The following is a 27,136-nucleotide window of genomic DNA, read 5'->3' on the forward strand; positions in this document are numbered from 1 at the left end:
CTGGGCAGTGTCTGTGTTGTTACTGAACTACGTACTCCCTCAAACTTTTGTTTCCGTGGTTGTGAAGTGTTTTTAATAACGTGGTGGTGAGGTGTTTTGAATCACGTGGTGCTGAGGTGTTTTGAATTACGTGGTGGTGAGGTTTGAATTACATGGTGGTGAGGTGTTTTGAATTATGTGGTGGTGAGGGTATTTTTAATTATGTGGTGGTGAGGTGTTTTGAATTACTTGGTGGTGAGGTGTTTTGAATTATGTGGTGATGAGGTGTTTTTGAATTACGTGCACGTTGTGGATACAACACACTGCCTATGAACTATGAAGCACTACTTCAACAGTTTATAGTCTGGTCTGTTATGGAACCCAGGCTAGACAGCTCAAAGGCAATGTACCAAGTCTTTACCATCTTGTGGACCCAGGACGAGGAGATAGCCAGTAAAAATAACTGCCAGGTCACCGACCTGGTTATGGTGAGCAGGAAGGAAGCAGACCCTGAGAATCAGCTTCCTGATGTGAGATTCCAATGGAGCGCATAAATCGCAGATAGCATTACAGCCATATTTCACATGGATAAATCGGTTAATGCACTCTGTACGCTTATCACCCATATGTGATTGTCGAGTTGAGAAATACAATCGTGATGATGAAAATGCATTACATACTACTATACATACAACTACCATCTATATATAATGGAGCAATTGTATGTATGGACGGATGTATGGATGGATGGATGGATGAATTACGTGGTGATGAGGTGTTTTGAATTACGTGGTGGTGAGGTGTTTTTGAATCATTTGGTGGGGAGGTGTTTTGAATTACGTGGTGGTGAGGTGTTTTGAACTACGTGGTGGTGAGGTGTTTTGAATTACGCGGTGGTGAGGTGTTTTGAATTACGTGGTGGTGAGGTTTTTTGAATTACGTGGTGGTGAGTAGTTTTGAATTACTTGGTGGTGAGTGTTTTTAATTTCGTGGTGGTGAGGTGTTTTTCATTACGTGATGGTGAGGTGTTTTTCATTTTGTGGTGGTGAGGTGTTTTTTCATTACGTGATGGTGAGGTGTGATCGTTCCAAACGTCCAGTCTGCACCTACCCCTCCCCTATGTATGTGCTGAGGGGTTCTTTTATTAAATTGTTTTTTTTTTTTCAACCTAAATCTTCAACCTAAATTGCTTATAAAAATGTAATATCACAAACACTACAAATAAATTTGTGTAAAATAATTGTTTGTATTATGATTGGTGTGAATCATGACAACACAGCAACTCAGGTACAGTCATTATCCTCAGCTAAAATAAGTCCGTTCCTCTGTAACAACGCGTGGTGATGCGAGCATAGCGAGCCGAGCCAAGCTAGTATATATATATATATATATATATATATATATATATATATATATTATATATATATATATATATATATATAACACAGTTTGTGTGTGTGTGTGTGTGAGTGTGTGTGTGTGTGTGTGTGTAATGTTACCGATAGACTCCGAAACGGAGGCTCACGTGCTTGATATTTGGCATAGACATGGCCATTGAGCCTGGGACGAACATGGCCCGAGACCATATTTGACGAGATCCATATTTTTAATTCATATTTCCTCAGCGCATTTCAGCGAAGTACCCGCTAATCTCAGCCAGTGCGAGCAGCTCGCTGATTCGCTCAGAGCGATCACGTGAGGTTCCATCCCGTCACACGTCACACGTTTGCACGTAATTCAGGGCGAAAAGCCATTGCGTTTTTTCACCTTTATGCGATCGTGTTTTGTGTCGATTTTGTGCGATATGAATTAAATTTTAATTCATATTTCATGTTTACGAATTCGAATACGAAGGATTTCCCCTTTCCCCTTTCGATTTCGAATACGAATCGAATACGAGCTTGAGTCGAGAGGGCGAATGTACGGGTTGGGAATGTACGGGTCTCCCTTCCCCCGCCCGGCAACGCCGGTACTGGAGGGCGTGGGTCACAGGATCGGTGAGTCTCCAAAATCCGCTTCGTGCTCTTGCGAAGATGCAGGACGATGTCGCGATTGTTGTGCTGCTCTCCGACCATGAGAACTGCAACGTCATTGTTGACTGGCCCTCCCCTTCCCTCCCCTCCTCCCCCCTCCCCCTCCCTTTTCCCCTCCCCCCTCCCTTTTCCCCTCCCCCTCCCCCTCCCCCTCCCCATCCCCCCTTCCCCCCCATCCCCCCTCGCCCATTCCCCTCCCCTCCCCCTTCCCCCCTTCGCCCCCCTCCTCCTCTCCCCCCCTCCCCTCCTCTCCCCCCTCCCACCCCTCCCCTCCCCCCTCCCCATCCCTCCTCCCTCCCCCACCTCCTCACCCCTCCCTCCCCCCACCCCCTCATCCTCCTCCCCCCTCACCCTCCCATCCCTCCCCCTTCCCCCTCCCCCCTCCTCCCCCCTCCCACCCCCTCTCTTCTCCTCCCCCTCTTCCTCCACCTCTCCCCCTCCCCGTCCCCCCTCTTCTCCCCTCCCCTCCCCCTCCCCTCCCCTCCCCCGCCCGGCAATGCGGGTACTTCTGCTAGTATATATATATATATATATATATATATATTTGACATATGTGGGAGAATTACTCGCCCAGACGAGGAATCAAAACCCAGGTCCTCTGGAAAACCATACCAGTGCTCTGGCATTTGAGCTATCTGGGTGATGCTGACTGAGTATGTAATTTTCCCGCACATTTAATTGCCGCTCTCTTTCCGTCAATGCTTCCGGGGCAATCGCTGCCAACCATAGGACCACCAATAGCCTGAACACGAGAGGGTCTTCCTTCAATGGGGGGACAAATCCATGTCCGCTATTACAAACACCACTGGGGTCATCTTCACCTGAACTGAAAAAAAAAAAAATTAATCGATTAATCAATAAATCAAAAATACCCTTTATAACCAAATCTCTTGGTCACTATGGTGTCCAAATATTTGCTTCCTAGCTCAAAAGGTGCATGAAATATTGCCCAGATGAGAAAGAAAATAAATAAGTACTTAATAAATCGATAAGAATTAAGTAAATAATCAATTAATTGTTTAAATAAAAAATACAGTTTCTGCCAAAGCATGTGGTCACTATTGTGCCCAGATTTCAACTTCTTAACTCAAAGGATGGCTGAGATATCACCCGGAAATCTAGAAAACAAACAAACGGAGTGAAAACTGAGTACTTCCTTTCAGTGCTTCATTTCGGCTAACCTGACCTGACCTAACCTGACCTAACCACACCTAACCTGACCTATCCACACCTAACCTGACCTAATCCGAAATAACCTGACCACACCCAACCTGAACTGACCTAACCTAACCAGAGAATGTATACAGCAATTCACCAGCACACAAATCAACACACAAGCCCTCTATTTATAATGAAATTCCCCTTCCTGTAAACACTAATGACACACTTCCAGTTTAATTAATTGAAATTTTTTGGATTGGAGACGAGATGTAGGAGAGAATTTAAAATTTATTACCAAAAAATAAATGAAAAGGCCAATGAAGGATGTAGGAGAGAAAGAAACACAGAGCAAAGACAAAGAGGAACAAAACAGGACCTCGCCTTCAACAGTTACTCCACAAATCTCAAACACTGGAACAGGTCAAAGGTACCGGAGCAGAGGTCCGCTTAATTCTAAACTATGGGATCTTCAGCAAAATCGAATAAATTAGCCCTTTGCACACTCCCAGCCTGTCCGTCAAATATCCTTCAAATCAATCCATAATTCTTTAAGATATCCAGGTCACAGACAGACAAACAGACAGATGAAAAATCGGTCAGAGACCGAGGACTTGCCGGAATATACTTTTTTTATCGGCCATTTTGGACAAATATGGCGGCCGAACTACGTGACCAATGACGTCATCATTATTTGTTTACTATCATCTATTTTGTCATCATTATCTAAACTAATTTATTCCTAGATTATGCTCAAGAAATTTCATCTTGATCGGATGAAGTTTTGTACTTGTCGAATTATGACGTCATAATGGAGGCACCTATGACATCATCATTAACATATTTTATTCCCCATGGAAAGTTCTTTACAATAAGCCATGTCTTAATTTTTTCTATTCAGCACTTTCGGAGATATAGAGGTGCAAAGTTTTTCGGTTTTCCAAGATGGCGGCCGAACTACGTGACCGATGATGTCATCAATTGGGCACAGTCTATTCCAAGGCAAGACAAATATGTGTGTAAAGTTTGGTGATTCTATGTGCAACGGTGTAGACGTAGTGCTGCGCACAGACAAACAGACAGACAGATGAAAAATCGGTCAGAGACCGAGGACTTGCCGGAATATATTTTTATCGGCCATTTTGGACAAATATGGCGGCCGAACCACGTGACCGATGACGTCATCATTATTTGTTTACTATCATCTTTTGTCATCATTATCTAAACTAATTTATTCCTAGATTATGCTCAAGAAATTTCATCTTGATCGGATGAAGTTTTGTACTTGTCGAATTATGACGTCATAATGGAGGCACCTATGACATCATCATTAACATATTTTATTCCCCATGGAGAGTTCTTTACAATGAGCCATGTCTCAATTTTTTCAATTCAGCACTTTCGGAGATATAGAGGTGCAAGGTTTTTCGGTTTTTCCAAGATGGCGGCCGAACCACGTGACCGATGACGTCATCAATTGGGCACCGTCCATTCCAGGGCAAGACAAATATGTGTGTAAAGTTTGGTGATTCTACGTGCAACGGTGTAGACGTAGTGCTGCACACAGACAGACAAACAGACAGACAGACAGACAGATGAAAAATCGGTCAGAGACCGAGGACTTGCCGGAATGTACTTTTTTATCGGCTATTTAGAACAAATATGGCGGCCGAACTATGTGATACATGACGTCATCATTAACATATTTTATTCCCCATGGAGAGTTCTTTACAATGAGCCATACCTCAATTTTTTCTGTTCAGGACTTTTGGAGATGTGGAGGTGCAGAGTTTTTCGGTTTTTCCAAGATGGCGGCCGACCACGTGACTGATGACGTCATCATTAACATATTTTATTCCCCATGGAGAGTTCTTTACAATGAGCCATGTCTCAATTTTTTCTGTTCAGCACTTTTGGAGTTATAGTGGTGAAATTTTTTGCCGTTTTTCCAAGATGGCGGCCGACCACGTGACATATGACGTCATCATTAACATATTTTATTCCCCATGGAGAGTTCTTTACAATGAGCCAAGTCTCAATTTTTTCTGTTCAGCACTTTTGGAGATATAGTGGCGCAACTTTTTTCGGTTTTTCCAAGATGGCGCCAGAACCACGTGACTGATGACGTCATCATTTACGTATTTTATTCCCCATGGAGAGTTCTTTACAACGAGCCATGTCTCAATTTTTTCTGTTCAGTACTTTCGGAGATATAGAGGTGCAAAGTTTTTCGGTTTTTCCAAGATGGCGGCCGAACCACGTCACCGATGACGTCATCAATTGGGCACAGTCTATTCCAGGGCAAGACCAATATGTGTGCAAAGTTTGGCGATTCTACGTGCAACGGTGTAGACGCAGTGCTGCAAACAGACAGACAGACAGACAGACAGACAGACAAACAGACAAACAGACAAACAGACAGACAAACGAACAGATCAACATACTTGCCGGAAAAATTTTTCCGGCAAGTAACAAACCAACCGATCAACATACTTGCCGGAATCTTTTCCGGCAAGTAACAAACCAACCGATCAACATACTTGCCGGAATCTTTTCGGGCAAGTAACAAGGACGAAAACGTAACTTCCGTCCACCTTCAGTAATGGAGAATGAATGAATGAATGATCGTTTTAAGGCCATTTTCCCCGCTATAGCGAGGGTTAGACCTTGCGGGCCCCATGACAATCATGGTTCCCTGTTTGAGGCAATGTTTTTATGGCCGGATGCCCTTCCTGACGCCAACCCTTAGTCGCCTCTTACGATGCACAGGGATACGGTGTACCTATTCTAAACCGGGGTACACACCGGGATCATTCATCCCAGCAAGCTGGTACTCAATTTGCTGACCTCGGAAGGATGACAGGCTGAGGCAACCCCCCTGGTGTTAAATTAGCGATCGACCGGGATTCGAACCCAGGATCCTCGGATCCCAAGCCAGCACCCTAACCGCTTAGCCAACACCAGGCTCGGTGGGTTTGAATTCGGTAATGGAGGTAATAAGATAATGGGTTTGAATCTTGGCCCAGCTATAAACTGTCATCCTGGTGTTTCACACGCAGCGTCATTCATCAATATTAGTTGGTGGGTTTTAAAGATCCCAATGGTGACCTTCATGCATGGGTGAGTTAGCACGAGCAACCCAAACAAATTCCAATTTCATCTGTATCATGATGCACTGATTGCAGGTTCAAATCCCTACATCTAAGTGAGCTGGTTACAGCAAAACCATGTGTCTTCAGTACCCTGGGATTGAGTGGTGGGATTCAAACGGTTAATTCTAAGCTGTGGAAACATTCACAACTCATTGTGGATGCCTTGTCCCCAAGAGATATGGGATGGATGGAGGGTTGGATTGTCCTTTGAATAAAATGCACCATTAAGCAGGAAATGCAAAGTTAGTGAATCTCACAGTAATCTCTGTGAAGATGAAAGTCACTTGCTTTTCCAAGCAAATCAGAGACCTGCAAAGAAAGACATGTCTGTCTCCGCAGAATTCGCCAGGGAATCCACTGGAGTTTGATTTGCTCTTTAATGGTGCATTTCTTCCGCACAAGAATATCGAGTTAAAATTCCATAATGGAGAAATCCAAGTAATTGTCAAACTTTTTAAATTTAAGTTTAGTTTTCTTCATACAGGTATGATTGTGGAACAGTTGAAATAAGAAAGTGTGGTAGGAAAATGGAAGTCCCAATGGGAAAGGACATTTGGTGGCGATTAACGTTTGTCTTGAAACAATGGAGGGCAAGAAGACAATGAAACCATGAACTTGAACAATGAACTTAAACAATGAAAGAAGAAAACAATGGGGACAAGAGAAAAGGATAAGTGTAAGTGTAAATGAGCCCAAATATTAGATGTAAGGAGGGATAATGCAGCACAGGATGTATAAGTGCAATCTCGATGATCTGGGTGGAAGGCAGAAAGGACAGAAGGAGCAAATCCAGAGGAGGGGCAGTCGAAAACTATGAGGTGACCGAACCGTCTATGGCAAGCGAGGAGCAAGCCATGTGATTCATACTTTAGATGGAGTAACCGATGAGTTGGACTTCACCGGTTCCAAGGGAGAAAAATGGGAAAGCAATGTATCTGCTCAAAATGAGAAGCGATACTCCAAGGGACGCATTCATGTACACCTGTTAGGAAGTCATCATGGCTAAGAAATACCTTGCTTTACTGACTTTACTGAGTATTCCAAGATGGCGATTTCTCTTTGAAGGCAGTTTAGAGATATGGGTCTGACCAAGATAAGCTGTGGTTAAATATAAATCCACCGGGATACAAGGACTGCACCTCATCTAGAGGATGACGATGAGAGAAATCCGGGAGATTTACCAACATGGTTCTTGTGGTGAGACAGACTGCTGGAGTGAAAGTTTCCAGTGTCAAATGACATATTCCAGGTAGTTGATCAGTTCTTGATTTTATCCAAGATGGTAGCTGGGGATGTAGTTGCAGCCCGCCTGTGGATTGTACAAGGAAATTTCTCGCACAAGGTGGATATAAACAAACAATGAGAACGTATTTTTAGCTGAGGTCAACTCAATAGTTGCACACAGTAAGATTGTCTCTCAACAAATTGAGCAGTGGGCCCTGAATGCCACAGGTGAACAGTTTGATTTCCTTTTTAATAATATTTTTCACATTTTTCTTTTGTATTCGTGTTCAGAAAACTTTGGAAAACTAGAGAGTTCATAGAACGCCCTAGCTCACAGTCTTGAGAAATAAGGACATGGGCGGGGTCTAAGATGGGCAAATTTGATTGGTTGTGATGACGTAAAATGCCGTAATATTTTGTCCAAATACTGCTAAATGGAAGGGTTTTGAAAGTGTTAAAAAGTAAGCCCTCAAAGCAAATCACCAACTGAGCATCCTCCTTCGGGCAAAGTCCTTCCTTGGAACACCTGAACTTGTACCTACTGTACCGACAATGCTTTCATTCGCAGCTGGATGGAGTGCTGCTCTTCCCTCTGGGCTGGCTCACCTGCCTCACATCTCACTCAGCTTTAAGCCATGGAAACCAAAGGCCTTCAAGATAATTGGAATCTTCCGTGATGAAGCCGAGTCTATGGGTCTATAATTTTGCCATCGCAGACAGGTCGGGGGTCTCTCTGTCTACCTTTGCCTCCTTTTTGGTCTTGCACACTCTGCTCTTTCTGTACTTTGTTCCCCTCCAGCCGCCCGGGTTTTTGTAGGGCAGGGTCCACCATCAACCCATTTCTGGTGAAACTCGCAACAATCCAGGATCACTGCTCACCTCCACTCACTTGTTCCTCTCTTTTCCCAGCTGTGGAATCAACTTCCACATCCTCTTCAACATCATTCTTCCCTCCAGGTCCTCAAGACCGCTGTTCACCACCATCTCAGATCGTCTCCAATCCAAAACTATAATCTTTTCTGCCCACGTTAACCCCCATGGAACCCCAATCCCAACTCCTTCCAAATTTCCAGTTTTCCCTCCTGAGAGTTTCCTTCTGTATCGATCTTGTCCACCCCATGCATCGTCTCCTGCTCCCCCCCTCCCCATTGTTTGTCTGTCTCCCTCTATCTTGGCATTAAACTCTGCTGTTGCGTCCTGATCCATTCATTGTACATGTACTATAGCTCTTCCACGAGCTTCCACTACATATACAGAAAAAAATAAAAAAAATTAAAGGCGATTTGTGTTCAACAACAACAACAACATGAATTTTAAGGCCATTTTCCCTGCCAGAGCGGGGGTTAGCCTTGCGGTCCCCATGACAATCTTCTCCATTTTGCCCTATTTTCTGCATCTCTCCTTGTTAACCCCCTTGCCCGCATTTCTTCTTCCACCATCTTTAGCCAAGTCTTTCTCGGTCTTCCCCGTTCCTCTACTTCCTTCTACATTCATTTCCATCACTCTTCTCAACCAGTCACTTTCATCCTTCCTCAACACATGACCAAATCATCTCAACCTGTTCCTCTTCACAGCATCAATCACAGGCTCTATTCCCATCATCTTTTGCAATTCATCATTTGTCTTCCTCTATCTCAACGATACTCCACACATCCGGCGAACCATTCGCATTTCCACCCTTTCCAACCTTCGTTGCTGCTCTACGTTCATTACCCATGTCTCGCTCCCATAAATCATAACACTTCTCACACATGCAGCATACACCTTTCCCTTCAGCTTCAACGACACTCCCCTCATCATCAGCACGCCACTCAGTTCCCGAAACTTCTTCCATGCACATCTCACTCCAGCAACCGTTGCCGAGTCTGATCCACCTTCTCCATTCAGCATGTCTCCGAGGTAGCAAAATGTTTTCACACCTTCCAGCTTCACGCCGTCTCCAAGATCCAACTCAACATTTCCTCCATCTGCAGCTCCCTCTGTGCACACCTTACATTTGAATGTAGCTGCCACACTGGTTAATGACCCTCTTAGACCACTACATTTTTGATGAACCCACTCAGCGCACATTGAACAATGAATGGAGTTCACTCCGACACCCTTCCTGCACACAGCACATGGCCACTTCCCAGTTCTTTCCACCTCACCACATGCTTTACCACTTGCCATCACCTTCGTCTTTCCGATATTCACCTTCAGACCTTTTGTCTCCATACATTCCTTCCACTTGTTCATCTTTTCCTTCAGTCCATCCATACTTTCCGCAATCAACACCAGATCATCTGCATACAACAACTCCCACGGTAAACCCTCCTTTACGTTCTGAGCCAGCACCTCCATCACAGCTACAAATAGTAGTGGATTTAGTACCGACCCCTGATGCACTCCCACCTTCACCTCAAACTCACCACTGTTCCCGTCCTTCGTCCTTACAGCCGTGCGCGCTCTTTTGTACATTGCCATCACTACTCTGATCAACCATTCCTCCACTTCTAACTTCCTCAATGCCCATGTCACTACTTCACGTGGAACCCTATCGAATGCTTTCTCCAGATCAACAAACCCAAGAAACAACTTCTTCCTCTTCTCCATGTACTTCTCCTGCAACTGCCTCACAATAAAGAGCGCGTCTGTCATTTCTCTTCCTGGCATAAATCCAAACTGCATTTCGTCGATCTTCACCTTCTTCCTTATCCTCCTCTCCAACACCCTTTCCAATACCTTCATTCCATGCTCCAATAACTTTATCGCTCGGTACGAGCCACACTCCAGAGGGTCACCTTTCCCCTTGTATAGAGGGACGAGGATACTTAGTTCCCAATCCACTGGAATGCGGCCTTCTTTCACCACCAGATTTCAGATCTCTGTCATTCTCTTCACACCCCAACTTCCTGCTGCCTTCAACATATCTCCCACAACTCCCGTCGGCCCTCCCGCTTTTCTACTCTTCATTGCTTTTATCGCTTCCTCAACTTCCTTCTCAGTTATCTTCTCTGCCGGTCCTAAAACTGGGTTACTCTCTATGTTGCCATCCCATTCATTCTCTGTATTCAACAGCATTTCCATATATCTTTTCCATCTTCCTTTAATTCCATCTGGGTCCACAACGATTTGTCCCACTTCATCCTTCAAGCAACTCACCCCCATCACATAATTTGTGTTCAATCGTGTTAAAGTACATAATTCCATTGAAACAAAATAAAAAGATTTTAAAGGTTGGAGAAGAAACAAGTTCAGAAATTTACCGCCGTTGATGCAGCTTTCAGCGTTTTACACTACCTTATGTATTTTATCGCCAGTCTTTTACACCGCATTATTTAAAACGGTCCATTAGTTCTTCATGCCTGTTGTTTGTGTCCTTTGTGACATCCTTAAAAACAGTAAGTTTCCTGTTTGGAATGATTTTCAAATTTGTTCGACTGCCAGGCAGGCAGAGTAAAAAAAAACATGTATCTCACTCCTCTCTGTGCATGTGTGATCAGGATAAATTCAGAGCCAACGTACTGCAAAACTACAGGTTCGTTTTCCGATTCACATTCAAAATATGATGATGATGGTGTGAGTCGTCGCTTCCGACGAATCTCTTCCCTTCGTTGGCGTGCTCACAAAGCATCACACTGTAGGGGAAAATGGGTGGTGAGCAGGTCAGCAAGTGCTAATGAAGGGAAAAACCTACAAGGAGAAGCTATTAAAGTGATAGAGGTGTGTGGTATCCCTCTCCCACTCTCTAGTCCTATGAGCATCGTTGGCGGCAGGTGCAGTAAATGCAACGTGAAGCCTGATGCGCATGGGTGCAGCAGACTGGCCAGGTCGTCGGTATGATGATCTATGTCGCATGGAACAACAATTCTTTTGCAACAACACAACTGCAAAGAGGTACCCACAGCATTTTCCAGATCCTGGTGATCTTTCTTCTTACGAGCTGAAACCATATGACATGGTCTCTTCCGAAGGTTCGGACGACTCAAACACATCATTGGCTTTTCATTTTATGACGGAAGATTTGCATCAAATTATGAAGGTATGGGTAGAGGCTCGAGCCGACGCGAGCAACCATCGAAAAATTTGTTTGGGAAGTCCGGATTGATTAAAAACAAATTCTGCAGAAGTCGATGCAGTAGTGACTGCTAAAGAAAACCTGATTAGATTTCAAAGTATATTAAGAATGCAATAAATCTAAATTGATTTGGCTGCTCTGCATAAATATTTACATTTGTTCCATTCAATTCGACAAAATTCGAAATAAAACTTGCTGTTTTTGTAGCAATAACCGGCTTTCATGTTCCTGTTATCCCAATACGAGAATTCATGAATTATCAATTGCAATATAATAACAAAATCCTTCCCCCTGTCTCTTGTTATTTTTGAAATGAGTTTTCTGTTTCGCAAGGAATTCTGACATAAACATTGCACAAATCAAAACAAAATTTACGCCTCTGTATTACAGGTGGAATAAATGAAGAAACAAGTAATGACGATTTAAGCAAAAAGCACAAATGTCAGCAAATATAATTTAGTGATCGATAACAAACACAAGAAGCAATACATTAAGAACACCAAACAATATTGTGGATTAGTGATTCCCAACTTCTGGTCTGCGGACACCTGCATCGAGGTGGGTTGTGGGGGGAAAACACCTATTAGCCATTCCGCAGTGACAAATGATGTCAACCGCTACTCTCTGCAAGTCAGAGGCAAATATTTGTGGAAGACCGTGGGCCACCCTGAAACTTGCAGGTCAGCCTGATGCGTCAGAGGCAACCATTAATGGAAGGCGGGGGAACCTTGCAACTCGTTGCAAATCTGACGCGACCATTCATGGAAGGCGCGGATCACTCTGCAACCTGTCGCACGTCACGGGCAAATATTCGTGGAAGGCTGCGAGCCACCCTGCGACTCGCCACACATATGAGGCAACCATTAACGGAGGCCACGGGCCACCCTGCGACTCGCCGCACGTATGAGTGAAATATTCATGGAAGGCTGCGGGCCACCCTGCAACTCGTCACACGTCAGAGGTAAATATTCGTGGAAGCCTGGGCGACCCTGCCACTGGCCACATGTCTGAGTGAAATATTCGTGGAAGCCTGGGCGACCCTGCGACTGGCTGCATGTCAGAGGCAAATATTCGTGAACGCCTTGGCGACCCTGCGACTGGCTGCATGTCAGAGGCAAATATTCGTGAACACCTGGGCGACCCTGCGACTGGCTGCACCTCAGAGGCAAATATTCGTGGAAGCCTGGGCGACCCTGCGACTGGCTGCATGTCAGAGGCAAATATTCGTGAACGCCTGGGCGACCCTGCGACTGCCTGCTTGTCAGAGGCAAATATTCGTTTATTGCCTGGGCGACCCTGCGACTGCCTGCTTGTCAGAGGCAAATATTCGTTTATTGCCTGGGCGACCCTGCGACTGGCTGCATGTCAGAGTCAAATATTCGTGGATGCCTGAGCGACCCTGCGACTGGCTGCATGTCAGAGGCAAATATTGGTGGACGCCTGGGCGACCCTATGACTGGCTGCATGTCAGAGGCAAATATTCGTGAACGCCTGGGCGACCCTGCGACTGGCTGCATGTCAGAGGCAAATATTCGTGAACGCCTGGGCAACCCTGCGACTGGCTGCATGTCAGAGGCAAATATTTGTGGAAGCCTGGGCGACCCTGCGACTGGCTGGCTGGTCAGAGGCAAATATTGGTGAACGCCTGGGCGACCCTGCGACTGGCTGCATGTCAGAGGCAAATATTCGTGGACGCCTGGGCGACCCTGTGACTGGCTGCATGTCAGAGTCAAATATTCGTGGACGCCTGGGCGACCCTGCGACTGGCTGCATGTCAGAGGCAAATATTCATGGACGCCTGGGCGACCCTGCGACTGGCTGCATGTCAGAGGCAAATATTCGTGAACGCCTGGGCGACCCTGCGACTGGCTGCATGTCAGAGGCAAATATTCGTGGACGCCTGGGCGACCCTGCGACTGGCTGCATGTCAGAGGCAAATATTTGTGGACGCCTGGGCGACCCTGCGACTGGCTGCATGTCAGAGGCAAATATTTGTGGAAGCCTGGGCGACCATGTGACTGACTGCATCTGAGACGCAAATATTCGTGAACGCCTGGGCGACCCTGCGACTGGCTGCATCTCAGAGGCAAATATTCGTGAACGCCTGGGCGACCCTGCGACTGGCTGCATGTCAGAGGCAAATATTCGTGGATGCCTGGGCGACCCTGCGACTGGCTGCATCTCGGAGTCAAATATTCGTGGACACCTGGGCGGCCCTGCGACTGGCTGCATGTCAGAGTCAAATATTCGTGGACGCCTGGGCGACCTTGTGACTGGCTACATGTCAGAGTCAAATATTCGTGGACGCCTGGGCGACCCTGCGACTGGCTGCATGTCAGAGTCAAATATTCGAGGAAGGCCGTAGTTCATCCTATTAGTGTCGCAATCTAGTCACCATTATAGTCACCAGCAACGGTACCCGCCCTATGGGCAGGACTTTAATAGGCTGGCCCAATTGAAAAGGCAAAATATCAGAAATTGAAGGTTTTTTAATTTTAAACGATTCATATAAACATCTGTTGAATCATACCACACGCAAATCATCAAAATCTAAACAGTACATGGCGCCCATTTTGAAAAAAAGATTGAATTCTGGAAAACGGAAGCGGCCGCTACACGTCTTTCTCAGTCGCACATTTATGTGTGAAGAGTGCGCGCCGAATCTGTAACACGGAAGCGGCCGCTACACCTGTTTCTCAGTCGCTTTGCACACGCTGCCGTGTTACTTCGGAGCCGCACGTTTATATAGGAAGAGTTCACCAGGAGTGGATCTACTCTCTCCTGGTACGTATAATTTCAACAAAAGCCACATCACTGTTCATATCGGTAAATATTATTCCATCGTGTTTGGAAAAACTGGAAAATTGGAAAACTTGATTAAAAAAAAAAAATCGCCTATTTTACTCCAGGGCGTCCTAGGATTACTCACCCAAAATATCGTTGCGATCAGTTCAGCCGTTTTTGCGGTACCTTCGAACGGACGGATGACGGACATTTGGTGAATTCTAGTAAGATATGGCACTATGTCACTATGATATCATGTCACAATATGATAATTGTAAATACATGGTGGCCTGCACAATCTGTGGGGATTTGGAAGGGGTCCACACACCTACAAAGTGTAGGAACCATTGCACTGTGGATGAAATGCAGCGACAAGAGAACAAACGGAGTGATGCCATGGACGACAGGAATATGTAAAAATATAAAAGACGAGTCCTATTGAGCAAAAGATAATATAAAGTGCAACGAGAACTGCACTAGCTAAAAGACATACCTTGCCACGCTGAACAGTTTACGCTTTGTATCCCACTGATAGGTCATATCTGGATCCGACATGAACCAAAATCTAATCGACTTGTTTTTGTCACTTACCCAACTCATCCACCATGTTTTGTCATAATCCATCCACATTTTTTTGAAATATCGTGCTACACATCATTTTTGGCCCTATCCCTCAATGGAATGGTGAAGAATCACTTAAAAATTAAATAATTATCGTATCCGGACTGTTACACCCACACTGTTGAAGTCTGGTGTTGGCTTAGTGGTTAGGGTGCCAGCTTGGGATCCTAGGATCCTGGGTTTGAATCCCAGTCGATCGCTGAATTAACGCCAGGGGGGTTGACTCAGCCTGTCATCCTTCCGAGGTCGGAAAATTGAGTACCAGTTCACTGGTAATTCCCTGTGTGTCACAAGAGGCGACTAACAGGGTTGGGGGCAGGAAGGGCATCCGGCCATAAACCATTGCTTCAAAAAGGGGGCCACGGTGCCCGAAAAAGGCCAACCCCCATCAGCGGGGAAAAATGGCATGTAAAGCTTCTTCTTCTTCTTCTTCTTCTTTTTCTACACACCCAACCTGTCCAGCAAGTTTCATCTGAATCAATCAGTCCACAACGTTTTGAGTAATCGAGCTATATATCGTTTTTAGCCCAATCACTCAATGGTGAAGAATCACTTTAAAAATCTCAGATGCAAATCCGGATCCAGATCTTCACCAAAAATCCCACAATTTTGTCCTTGTCACATACCCAACGTCTCCACAACATTTCGTCCCAATCCGTCCTCAACTTTTTGAAACAGACAGACAGACAGACAGACAAACAGACAGCGGTGAAAACATAACCTCCATCCATCTTCAGTGGCGGACGTAATAAAGACGTATCATTGGGTTTGAAAGAATATTTCAAGTCGCAATGCAGTGGAAAACAAAAGTGGTTCAAATTTGACTCATGTGTAGGGAGGAGGGGTTCATATGGTCGAGGGATGTAAAAAGGGCATGTAAGAATGTGAGGTCCTTACCTCCCACTGGAGCAACACAGACGAAGGTGTGTGTGGAATGGCAGAGATAACGCGAGGTGGCTCCTCGGGAGCTGCACAAACCAGGGGAGGTGAGAGTCATACAGAGCACCAAGTCAAATGTCTTCATCATTGTATAATTACTTCCGGTTGACCATCTGTCACAAGTATTCGATTTACAAGTCTCTACTGATTTATCAGCCATGCGAACTTTCCTCCAGATTCTTGAGGACATTCTTTTGTATGTTTTACTTTGCTATCAAGCCTTGTACGTGGCTGTCTGTCCATGCCATCTGTTACGGGAAACGAGTGATCATGGCCGGCACTCAAAAAGTAATTTGTATTTGTGTTCGAGTAATTGAATCAGACCTACGAATGCCATTACAAGCCGTAAGCTGAATCTCTCACTTAAAAAAGAAAAAAAAGATCAGCAGCACAAAAGTTTAACTCACCAGGTTTTATTCACTAAAAGCATCGGCTTCCTGTTTCAAGGTCTGAACCCCCGGAAGGATGAACGATCGCAACAAGATTCTATGTGCAAATTAAATTTACCACCTTTCTTTATTTTCGACCAAAATGGAGAAATAATTGAAACAAACTGGAGGGAATTGCGTCTGGGTGCCCACGGGGCCTTGTCCAGGCCCACAGTTGGTTGCACACCTCATTAGGAAGTTCAGCCAGAATGCCCAGGATGCAGCCTAATTCTAGATAAGCTCAATTAATTGCAAAAGGCAATCTGGCCTTAATCTTCCCTCAACAAGAAAGCCGGCATTCCCCTCATGTTCTACGGTTAGCCCCCCCAGCCCCACTTCTGCCTCGAGTGATGTCCGGATCCATGAACCTTTGACTATGACAGATGGATTTGTGAGCCTGGCACTGGAGATGGCACTCCAAGTTCACAATTGGCCTTGCATTTGCAAGCAACAATCTTTCCCTATGGATTTTTCCATAATTATTTTAGTCCTCTTTAATGCTCATTTTGTTCTCTCCAAAGAAACAGTTATAAGTATTTTGTGCTACCCATGGTATGTGTTTAAGTAAAGTGTGATATGTATTATTTTTAGTCTTACCCTGAAGGGACTATTTTGTTATCAAGACTATTGCAACGCCCCTGTCTGTCTGTCCGTGTCTATATATTTTCGTTTTTAAAATGTGTTTTTCTGCGACAACTTATCTGATCGATGCAAAATTTAAACATAAGAGGGACTTCCCATGGAGAATATTTTATTCCGAACTCTGACATCATATTAGCCATATTATATTATGGCAGCCATATTAGATTAAAGGAAAAAATTGGACATATCTTTTTCTCCAAAAGCGCTCAATGAAATTTTTTGGAAACTTGGCATGTCATCAACCCCCCATTGGGTTATTTATATATATATTTATATGTCTTCATCATTGGCATCCCGGACCTTACCAATCCATCCATAAAATTAAAATCATCCATCCATGACCGATCATCCGTCCATGTATATTTGTGTACGCGACATTTATATATATATATATATATATATATATATATATATATATATATATATATATATATATATAGTCACGTGAAAAAGTAAGTACACCCCATGTAAAGTTTAGACTTTTTCAACATATTTCAACATACAGCTATTTGATCTTCATTTCAACAATATTGATAGATAAAGGTGATATAATATAACAAATATCATGAAACATTTACATTTTGTAGTCCATTGTATAATTTAAATAAACATAAATGGAAATTTTGCATGTGGAAAAAGTAAGTACACCCCTACATTTATCACCAATTCAAATACCTAAAATTAGAATCAGGTGCACCAGCTGAGGTGCAAATGATTAGAACATCGTAGAGAGGATCTTGGAGGAACCTGTCTTATTTAAACCTCAGACATTTAGTTTGGTTTGCTCTTTGTTGTTGAAGTGTGTGGCGTCACCATGCCTAGATCAAAAGAGCTCCCTGAGGCCTTCAGAAATAAGGTTGTAGATGCCTACGAGTCTGGGAAGGGATTTAAAAAGATCTCCAAACAATTTGAAATCAAACATTCAACTGTCCGGAAGATCATCTACAAGTGGAGAAGATTCCAAACAACTGCCAACTTGTTGAGGCCAGGCCGCCCCAGCAAGTTCAGCCCGAGAGCAGACCGCAAGATGCTGAAAGAAGTCTCTAAGAACCCCCAGAATGTCATCATGGGACCTACAGGTAGCTCTCGCCACTGTTGATGTCAAAGTGCACGAGTCCACCATTCAAAAGAGGCTGCACAAATTTGATCTACATGGTAGGTGTGCCAGGAGGAAACCTTTGCTGTCCAGAAAAAAACATCACGGCAAGACTAAAGTTTGCCAATGAACACCAAGGCAAAGACCAGCACTTCTGGAACAATGTGCTCTGGACAGATGAGTCAAAGGTAGAGCTATTTGGCCACCGTACCAGAAGACATGTTTGGTGAAAACTAAAGACAGCATTTGACCACAAGAACCTGATACCAACTGCAAAGCATGGTGGTGGAAATATTATGGTTTGGGGCAGCTTTGCTACATCAGGGCCTGGGCAGCTCACCATCATAGAATCCACTATGAATTCTTCATTGTACCAGAGGGTGTTTGAGGATAATGTGAGGCCATCTGTCGGAAAGTTGAAGCTCAACCGAAGGTGGACCTTGCAACATGACAATGACACTAAACATACCAGTAAATCCACCAAGGAATGGCTGAAAAGAAAGACATGGAGGGTTCTGGAATGGCCAAGTCAAAGCCCGGATCTAAATCCCATCGAGATGTTGTGGGGGGATTTGAAACGAGCTGTGCATGCAAGAAACCCCTCAAACATCGCACAGCTGAAAGAATTCTGCATGGAGGAGTGGGCAAAAATTTCTCCCAGTCGATGTCAGAGACTGGTAGACAGTTATAAGAAACGCCTACTTGAGGTTGTTTCTGCCAAAGGGGGCAATACCACCAATTAGAGCTAAGGGTGTACTTACTTTTTCCACATGCGAAATTTGCATTTAAGTTTATTTAAATTATACAATGGACTACAAAATGTAAATGTTTCATGATATTTGTTATATTATATCACCTTTATCTATCAATATTGTTGAAATGAAGATCAAATAGCTGTATGTTGAAATATGTTGAAAAAGTCAAAACTTTGCATGGGGTGTACTTACTTTTTCACATGACTGACTGTATGTATATATATAATAAATAAATAAATGAATATATATATATATATATATATATATATATATATATATATATATATATATATATATATATATATATATATATATATATACATATATATATATATATATACATATATATATATACATATATATATATATATATACATATATATATATATATATATATATATATATATATATATATATATATATATATATATATATATATATATATATATGTAGTAATTACAATAACGTCATCGGTGAAGAGGTATTCCAGACATAATTGGTTGGATCTAAATCCTTATCCGAAAAATCTGAAACTTGATATATGTGATCGACAAAGTGATGTGAATGAAACATTAAATTTATTTCATCGTCTATCACGTGGTCTGTTGGCCATATTACATTGGAAATAAAAACTAAAAAAAAACCTCCCGAACCGCTTAACAGATCGATGCAAAACTTCATATAATATGATCGACTATCCATGGGGAATATAGCTTGAAATTGATTTCATATCCTCCTTCATTGACACAATTTAGCCTTAACACAAAAGTGGTTGTTAAATATCTTACCAATTAAGGGGGCATTATACACACAGGCAGCAGCAGAAAAAAAAGACAAAAAAAGTTTGTACGATGCTGCTAGGAAAGCTTCCGTTCAGGAAACAAAGATACGGGAAAATATTTCAAAGGCAAAAAGAAAAAAGGAGGAAAGCTTTATTGAAGAAGAAGGCCAAACATATGGTAGTGGGGAGTTTGGAGAGGCGTTTGTCCATCAACATACAAGTACAAGGGTGAAAATAATGAAAAAACTTGCAAAGTGAACTCCAGATTCATGAAATAATGGAAAAACATTGTACGCAATTGTAATTTCAATGTATAGGAAACGGAATCCTGATGTCAATGGCCACTTACAGCAAATGTGTGTTTACATAATATTAGTTTACATTTTCCCCTATAACTTTGGAATTCTTAATTCTTTTCACTTCAAATTTGGCACAGATATTGATAATGACCCAACAAAGATATTAATAGAGTTTTATTGTATTATGACCTTGGGTTTTTAATTTAAAGGATGTCAATTCTCATTGGACGATTAATGGTTGCCATGGCAACACGAAATGCCAATTATACAAATGCATCAATTAAAATGTTTGTTTCCTAGTATTGTATATATGTACCAAGTTTGAACGTAAATGGACTTGTCATAGAGAAGATATAAGCTGAAAAGTGGTAATTCATCATTTGTATGCATCTGGTTACCATGGTAACCATGCATAATATAATGCTATGTAATGTATACCAATGTAATGTTCATATATCAAGCAACATGTACATATATCGTTTTGCATATTTTCAATCAAGACATTTTATCAAAAAGTGCATTACTGTGATTCAGTGTTGTTTTTACTGTGTTCAGTGTAGTGCTCCCTTAATTAATAAAGCTATGGATAATGGCAATGTATGTGACATATTTGGGTGCATGGATACTCCGGGCATATGGGCCATATTAGTAGCGTGGTTAGTTAACGATGGTATTTTTGTTCAGAATGAGCACGCAAGGCGAGACAATACTCTCTACGAGTACTGTTCTCGTTTTTAATGGTAATCTCACTGTTAACTTGTTTTAATCTAATGTTTTTTGTCCCCTGCCCCTCTGACAAGGTCGGAGACCAGGGACATTAAAATTAAAATGATCCGTCCATGTATTTTTGTGTACGCGATATTTCAAAAACCTTTCAGGATTTAGCTTTCATGTTGCAGATATAAATTTCTCATACCATCGAAAAGTCGGGGGACCTTGTTATATTTACCTCATACAAAGATAGAATTCTCGGTAAACTAACTTTTGAAACACCCTCAGTATTATTAATTTGTAGTCAGAATAATGTTATTTGGACATATAATAAATTATTTACAAGGCAAGTTTCATGTCCGACTTACAATTTCATTGCTGTCAAATTATTTTTGCAGCAACTTCTCTGGATAACTGAAGATAATTTGACTGGAAAGCTTTACTTAATTAGGAGCAAGGATAATGCTGTTCATTAGACCTTCCTAATTTTGGGGGGGGGGGGGGGGTTTTGTTTATGACAAGAACAACAGTAAATATTGTTAGTCGAGGGAGACAAAGCAGAGTCAATTAGAATGGCACTCGGTAGAGCGCGTACCTCCATCAGGCTGAACAGTTTACATTGTGTATCCACTCATAGGTGGTATTTGCATCCCGGACCATTTGTTCTTGTCACACACCAAAATCTAATCGGTTTGTGTTTTTCACCTTCCCAATCCATCCACCAAGTTTTGTCATAATCCGTCCAAAACTTTTGGAAATATCGTGCTATGTATCGTTTTTGGCCCTATCTCCCACTGGTGACGAATAATTTAAAAACTTCCCGTATCCGGATCCGGATTATCACCAAAATCGAATCAATTCGTCCTTATCACACACCCAAACTGTCCACCAACTTTCAGCTGAATCCATCCACAATTGTTTGAGATTTCATGCTATATATCGGTTTTGGTCCTATCTCTCAATGGTGAAGCATCACTTAAAATATTATCGAATCCAGATCCATATATTCACCAAAATCGAATCAATTCGTCCTTATCACACACCCAAACTGTCCACAATTTTTGAGATTTCGTGGTATATATCGGGTTTGGTCCTATCTCTCAATGGTGAAGCATCACTTAAAATATTATCGAATCTGGATACAGATCGTCATCAAAATCGAAACAATTCGTCCTTATCACATACTCAAAATGTCCAACTTTCATCTGAATCCGTCCACAATTTTTGAGATATCGTGCTATATATCGGTTTTGGTCCTATCTCTCACTGGTGACGAATCACTTAAAATATTATCGAATCCAGATCCATATATTCACCAAAATCGAATCAATTCGTCCTTATCACACACCCAAACTGTCCACCAATTTTCATCCGGATCCGTCCACAATTTTTGAGATTTCGTGGTATATATCGGTTTTGGTCCTATCTCTCAATGGTGAAGAATCACTTAAAATATTATCGAATACAGATCCATATATTCACCAAAATCGAATCAATTCGTCCTTATCACACACCCAAACTGTCCACCAATTTTCATCCGGATCCGTCCACAATTTTTGAGATTTCGTGGTATATATCGGTTTTGGTCCTATCTCTCAATGGTGAAGAATCACTTAAAATATTATCGAATCCAGATCCATATATTCACCAAAATCGAATCAATTCGTCCTTATCACATACTCAAAATGTCCACCAACTTTCATCCGAATGCGTCCACAATTTTTGAGATATCGTGATTTTGAGATTACCTACATCGGTTTGGGCCTATCTCTCAATGGTGAAGAATTACGTGTAAAATTCTAGTATCCGGATCTTCACCAAAATAGAATCCATTCGTCCTTGTCACACATCCAACCTGTCCACCAAATTTTGTCTCAAGCTGTGCATAACTTTTTGAGATATTCTTCTCAACGAAAGACAGACAGACAGGGGTGAAACCATAACCTCTGTCCACCTTCGGTGGTGTAGGTAATAAAGAGATGAGGGAAGAGGAGTAAAAGTAGTAAGTTGTGTGATCCTTTGCTGGTGCGGGCAAAGGGTGCACTGGATGGATGTCCATATACCTGCCTGCAGGGTGGTGACGATGGTGGATGGCTCACTCCACGGACTCATCCCTACGTCGTTTGTTGAGGAGATGCGGAATCGGTATGATGTAAAAGGTTTAAGCCTATATCAGGGTGGGGGAGTTGATAACAAAGTGCATAGATATAGTATCACCGACATCATCATCAAAATAATTATTACTCCAAAAGTAATTACGTTCAATGTTCTCATTGTGAAAAAAATTCACTTTGGATTGCACAATTTATTCTACCTGTTGTGCAAGGAATGAAGAAGGTTCAAATTTGGTCATACAATGATCATACTGCTTGCATCATCATTTTGTGTGCACCACGTGGCTGCGGGTTTGCATCATTTCTGGGAGCATGGCTGTGCCGCATCAAGTGCCCCCTGCAGGTCAGAGTGGGAATTTGAAATTTGTTCAGGGTGCAGGTGATAAGTCGCTTCCTTTTCACAACATATACTGTACGATCTTTAATGTGTGAGCGCCTTAGCAAGCACCACGACTGAACGCACCGAGCACAAAGATGATGCGCTCATCAGTGACGACCGAAGGGTGACGGAAAGGGAGATCGCAGCACAACTTGACGTCGGAGATAATGGTGATCTTGGGATATAGGAAGGTTTGTTCCCGTTGGGCTCCCCATTTCTTTACGAAAAAAGCAGAAAAACACACGCATGGATGTGTAATCACAGTTGCTTCAACGACATCCGGCCGAGGGCAACGACTTCCTGCTGAGGGCAACGACTTCCTGCCGAGGGCAACGACTTCCTGCCGAGGGAAAACACTTCCTGTTCCGTGTGGTGACCGAGGAAGAAAGTTGTTTCCACCATTTTGCTCCATAAACCAAGCAGAAAAGTATGGAATGGAATCACTCCATGACCTTGAAAGATCACATGAGAGGCCAGCACTACAAAAACGATGACGCAGTTCAGATAGATGTGCGTAGCTGGTTTCGAAGTGTTGGAACGGATTTCTACCGCGGTGGGATTTTTCAGCTCGTGCATCGCTGGCAGAAATTCATGGATCGTTCCGGATATTTTGTGGAAAAGTAACGTGGCATCTCCAGTTACGATTCGCAACATCGGTTTTCTTTCATGTACCTTTGCTTTGCTGTACAATAAATGTGCTCATGACTTTTGGTACGGCCCTCGTACATCAACTACTGCTCGCAGACAAGATAGCCAGCTTAACGTCCGTCTGACGCAAACATCACCCTGAATGCAAAACAAGATTACGACAGTAATCACAGCCATGTCGAGTAACTACAGCCAAAGGAAATTTCACAGCAGAAAGAATGTCAAACATTCCAAGGAAACATCTAAATAATAGTTTCAAGAGCTTGAAGGGTTGTTGATACTTCTTTGAAGATCGATGGAGACGCATGAGTTTGTTTCACTGAGATAATGACATTGATTATATTCACCGAGATAGTCACTTGGCATTGCGTCAAAATAAAAATGGCTTCTGTTATGGATCTTCCTGGAATTAAACCAAACTGATTGTTGTCTATATTTATAACTTTTCTTAGAAGTCTTTCAACCACCTTTATAAAAACTTCCAATGCCTGCTCAATTGTTTTAACTCCTCCGTACGATGAACATAATAAAGGGTCTTCACCTTGAACAATGGTAGAACAGTGCCGTTTGCCCAATCTTCAGGGATGACTCCTTCCCAGACTTTTCTACACAACTTTGCCATCAATTCGATTCCTACATTCTCCGTCATTTTGACGAAGAGTCCAGTTCGACCTGTTGCGTTTCCTTTCTTTGGACTTCGAAAAGCCGATTCAACTTCTTCACGTATCTCTTGTTGTGGAACTCCATCAATGGGGAAATTCCATTCACCTGCCAATCTGCACCAGAGAAACTTGGCACAAGCCAACTGGTTTCTTAGCAGTGTGGAATTCTATTGAACTACCAACCTGTGACAGAAAATTTCTCATACAATCATAAAAAAAACCAAAAAAAAAAACACCTTTAGAGGCCATTTTTCCCCGCAAGCGGGGGTTGGCCTTTTTTGGGGACCGTGGTTGTTGTTGTTTTTTGGCCCCCTTTTTGAAGCAATGTTTTACGGCCGGATGCCCTTCCTGCCGCCAACCCTTTTTACGACAAACAGGGAATTACCAGTGAACTGGTACTCAATTTGCCGACCTCGGAAGGATGACAGGCTGAGTCAACCCCCCTGGTGTTAATTCAGCGATCGACCGGGATTCGAACCCAGGATCCTAGGATCCTAAGCTGGCACCCTAGCCGCTAGCCCAACACCAGGCTCTCATACAATCATAAAACCAGTTTATTTTGTAGGACTGATGAAAGAGATAGATTGTAAAAAGGAAGTATGTGTGTATGCATACATGGGCCTGTGATTTATTTCTCTGAAATGTACAATTCTGGAGCAGTGTGTAAGCATGAGTGCAATGGTGCATCATTTGTGATTGTCTTGTTATCTACCTATCCAAGGTGTACGAAGTGAGACCAGGAGGAAGCGAGGGCGCGACAGCCTCCCAACGTGGTTCTCCGGGAAGAACTCTTGCTTGCACTATGTAGTAGCGCAAAGGAGCCGAGTGGTCACTGCCCGGCGTCCATGTCAGGGTGACACTTCTTGCAGCCACCCCTGCCCGAGGTACCGATGGTTTACCAGGTGGATCTGGTCGTGCTTGGGGTCAGAGAAAAGAAAGAAGAGATTGTGGTGTATGTGTGTGTGTACATGCACCTATATCAGATTCCCTCTGGTTTACGTTCCAGTGAGGTTCCCTCTGGTTTACGTTCCAGTGAGGTTCCCTCTGGTTTACGTTCCAGTGAGGTTCCCTCTGGTTTACGTTCCAGTGAGGTTCCCTCTGGTTTACGTTCCAGTGAGGTTCCCTCTGGTTTACGTTCCAGTGAGGTTCCCTCTGGTTTATGTTCCAGTGAGGTTCGCTCTGGTTTACGTTCCAGTGAGGTTCCCTCTGGTTTACGTTCCAGTGAGGTTCCCTCTGGTTTACGTTCCAGTGAGGTTCCCTCTGGTTTACGTTCCAGTGAGGTTCCCTCTGGTTTACGTTCCAGTGAGGTTCCCTCTGGTTTACTTTCCAGTGAGGTTCCCTCTGGTTTACGTTCCAGTGTATCGTATAACAATCTAACCTGATTGTTTTTCACTGTCAAAAAAAATATGTCAGGCTTGGCCTGGGGATGTGTCTCTACCAGATTTGGCTTGTCCCAGAGATGCTTTTCTTTTATCGGACATAACCTCACCCTTTTTTCCTGACATCAGGGAGAAAACACTGCCTTCATACTGTTTCTCAATGCATTTGTATGAATAATTACTTGTTTTTAAAGAATTATATCATGGTGAAAGATTATTTTTTCCCTTGAAACATAAAATAAGCAGCAATATTTTTTTAAATTTAATTATCATTTTTATACAGAGTGAAGGCTCATGGAGGAGCGAGAACATAGAACGGATAAGTACACAATATAACAAAATGAACATCAGAAAGGGGGATGGGACGCACAGCAGCAGGGTTGAGGGGCAAAATAGAGGGAGACATCGAAGATAAGGGATGTGAAGAAGAATGAGGACTATGGGAGAACATTTGTGGTGGACAAGATGCTCAGGAAGGAAAACAGGAAAGTTGGAAAGAAGTGGGTTTGGGGAGAGTTAACCGGGGTAGAAAAGATCATGATTTTGGATGATCCAAGGTGGTGGTGAACATCTGTCTTGAAAACTTGTTGGGAAGAATGAGATTGAAGAGAATATGGAAGTGGATTCAGTGGGCAGGAGAAATGAGGAACAAATGAGAAGAAGTTAGCAGTGGTTCTGGATTTTGGAAGTTTCACTAGAAGGGGCTTGTTGGCAGACATTTTGTGGGGTAATGTGGGAGAGCAAGCAACGGGCAGAGGATGCAAGACCAGAAAGGAGGCGGTAGAAGACAGGGAGACCACCGATCTGTCTGCGATGTCAAAGTGATTGTCCCATAAACTCAGGTTCATCCTGAGAGATACCAATTATGTATTGTGAAGGTCTTGGTTTCCATGGCTTCAAGCTCTGTATATGCAGCAATGTATGAGGCAGGGGCGCCACCCCAGAGCGGAGAGCAGTACTCCATCAAGCTGAGGACGAAGGCCTTGAAGTTGGATAAGAGTTCAGGTGTGCCAGGGAAGGATGCTAGACAGGGACAAGCCTTGTCGGCCAACATAGAGGTTTGGCTTGCCTAATAAATATCATGGCTGATAGTATGGCACAAAATTCTAGTGACATGTGACTAGTCATGGATTGTTTAGAAAGTCGATGGGAGAGTTTGCCAGACTGTCCTTTCAGAAAACATGGAATTGAGGCATTCAGCCTTTTCACAAGCGGAGTCGGATGTGGTGCCATTTGAAGTGATGGAGGAATGTAAGGTGAGCATACACCAGAGACAGACTTAACAAGGCACCACC

The 27,136-nt window shown here is 43.1% G+C and overlaps 1 protein-coding gene across 1 annotated transcript in view; it reads right to left on the bottom strand.

The window, feature by feature from the left end:
• Window positions 1-23,210: 23,210 nt before the first annotated feature.
• LOC144891944 (protein sidekick-2-like) overlaps window positions 23,211-27,136 on the bottom strand; it is a 206,098-nt gene continuing 202,172 nt past the window's right edge. Inside the window, exons 11-13 of the mRNA XM_078777056.1 lie at window positions 25,175-25,379; window positions 24,342-24,576; window positions 23,211-23,369 (exon numbers count right to left, since the gene is read on the bottom strand). Of these exons, the coding sequence (XP_078633182.1) occupies window positions 23,211-23,369; window positions 24,342-24,576; window positions 25,175-25,379 (599 nt within the window). The remainder of the gene's footprint in view (window positions 23,370-24,341; window positions 24,577-25,174; window positions 25,380-27,136) is intronic.

This window comes from Myxine glutinosa, chromosome 5 (genome assembly GCF_964187855.1).
Source record: "Myxine glutinosa chromosome 5, kmMyxGlut1.1, whole genome shotgun sequence".
In the NCBI taxonomy this organism is placed as follows: domain Eukaryota; kingdom Metazoa; phylum Chordata; class Myxini; order Myxiniformes; family Myxinidae; genus Myxine; species Myxine glutinosa.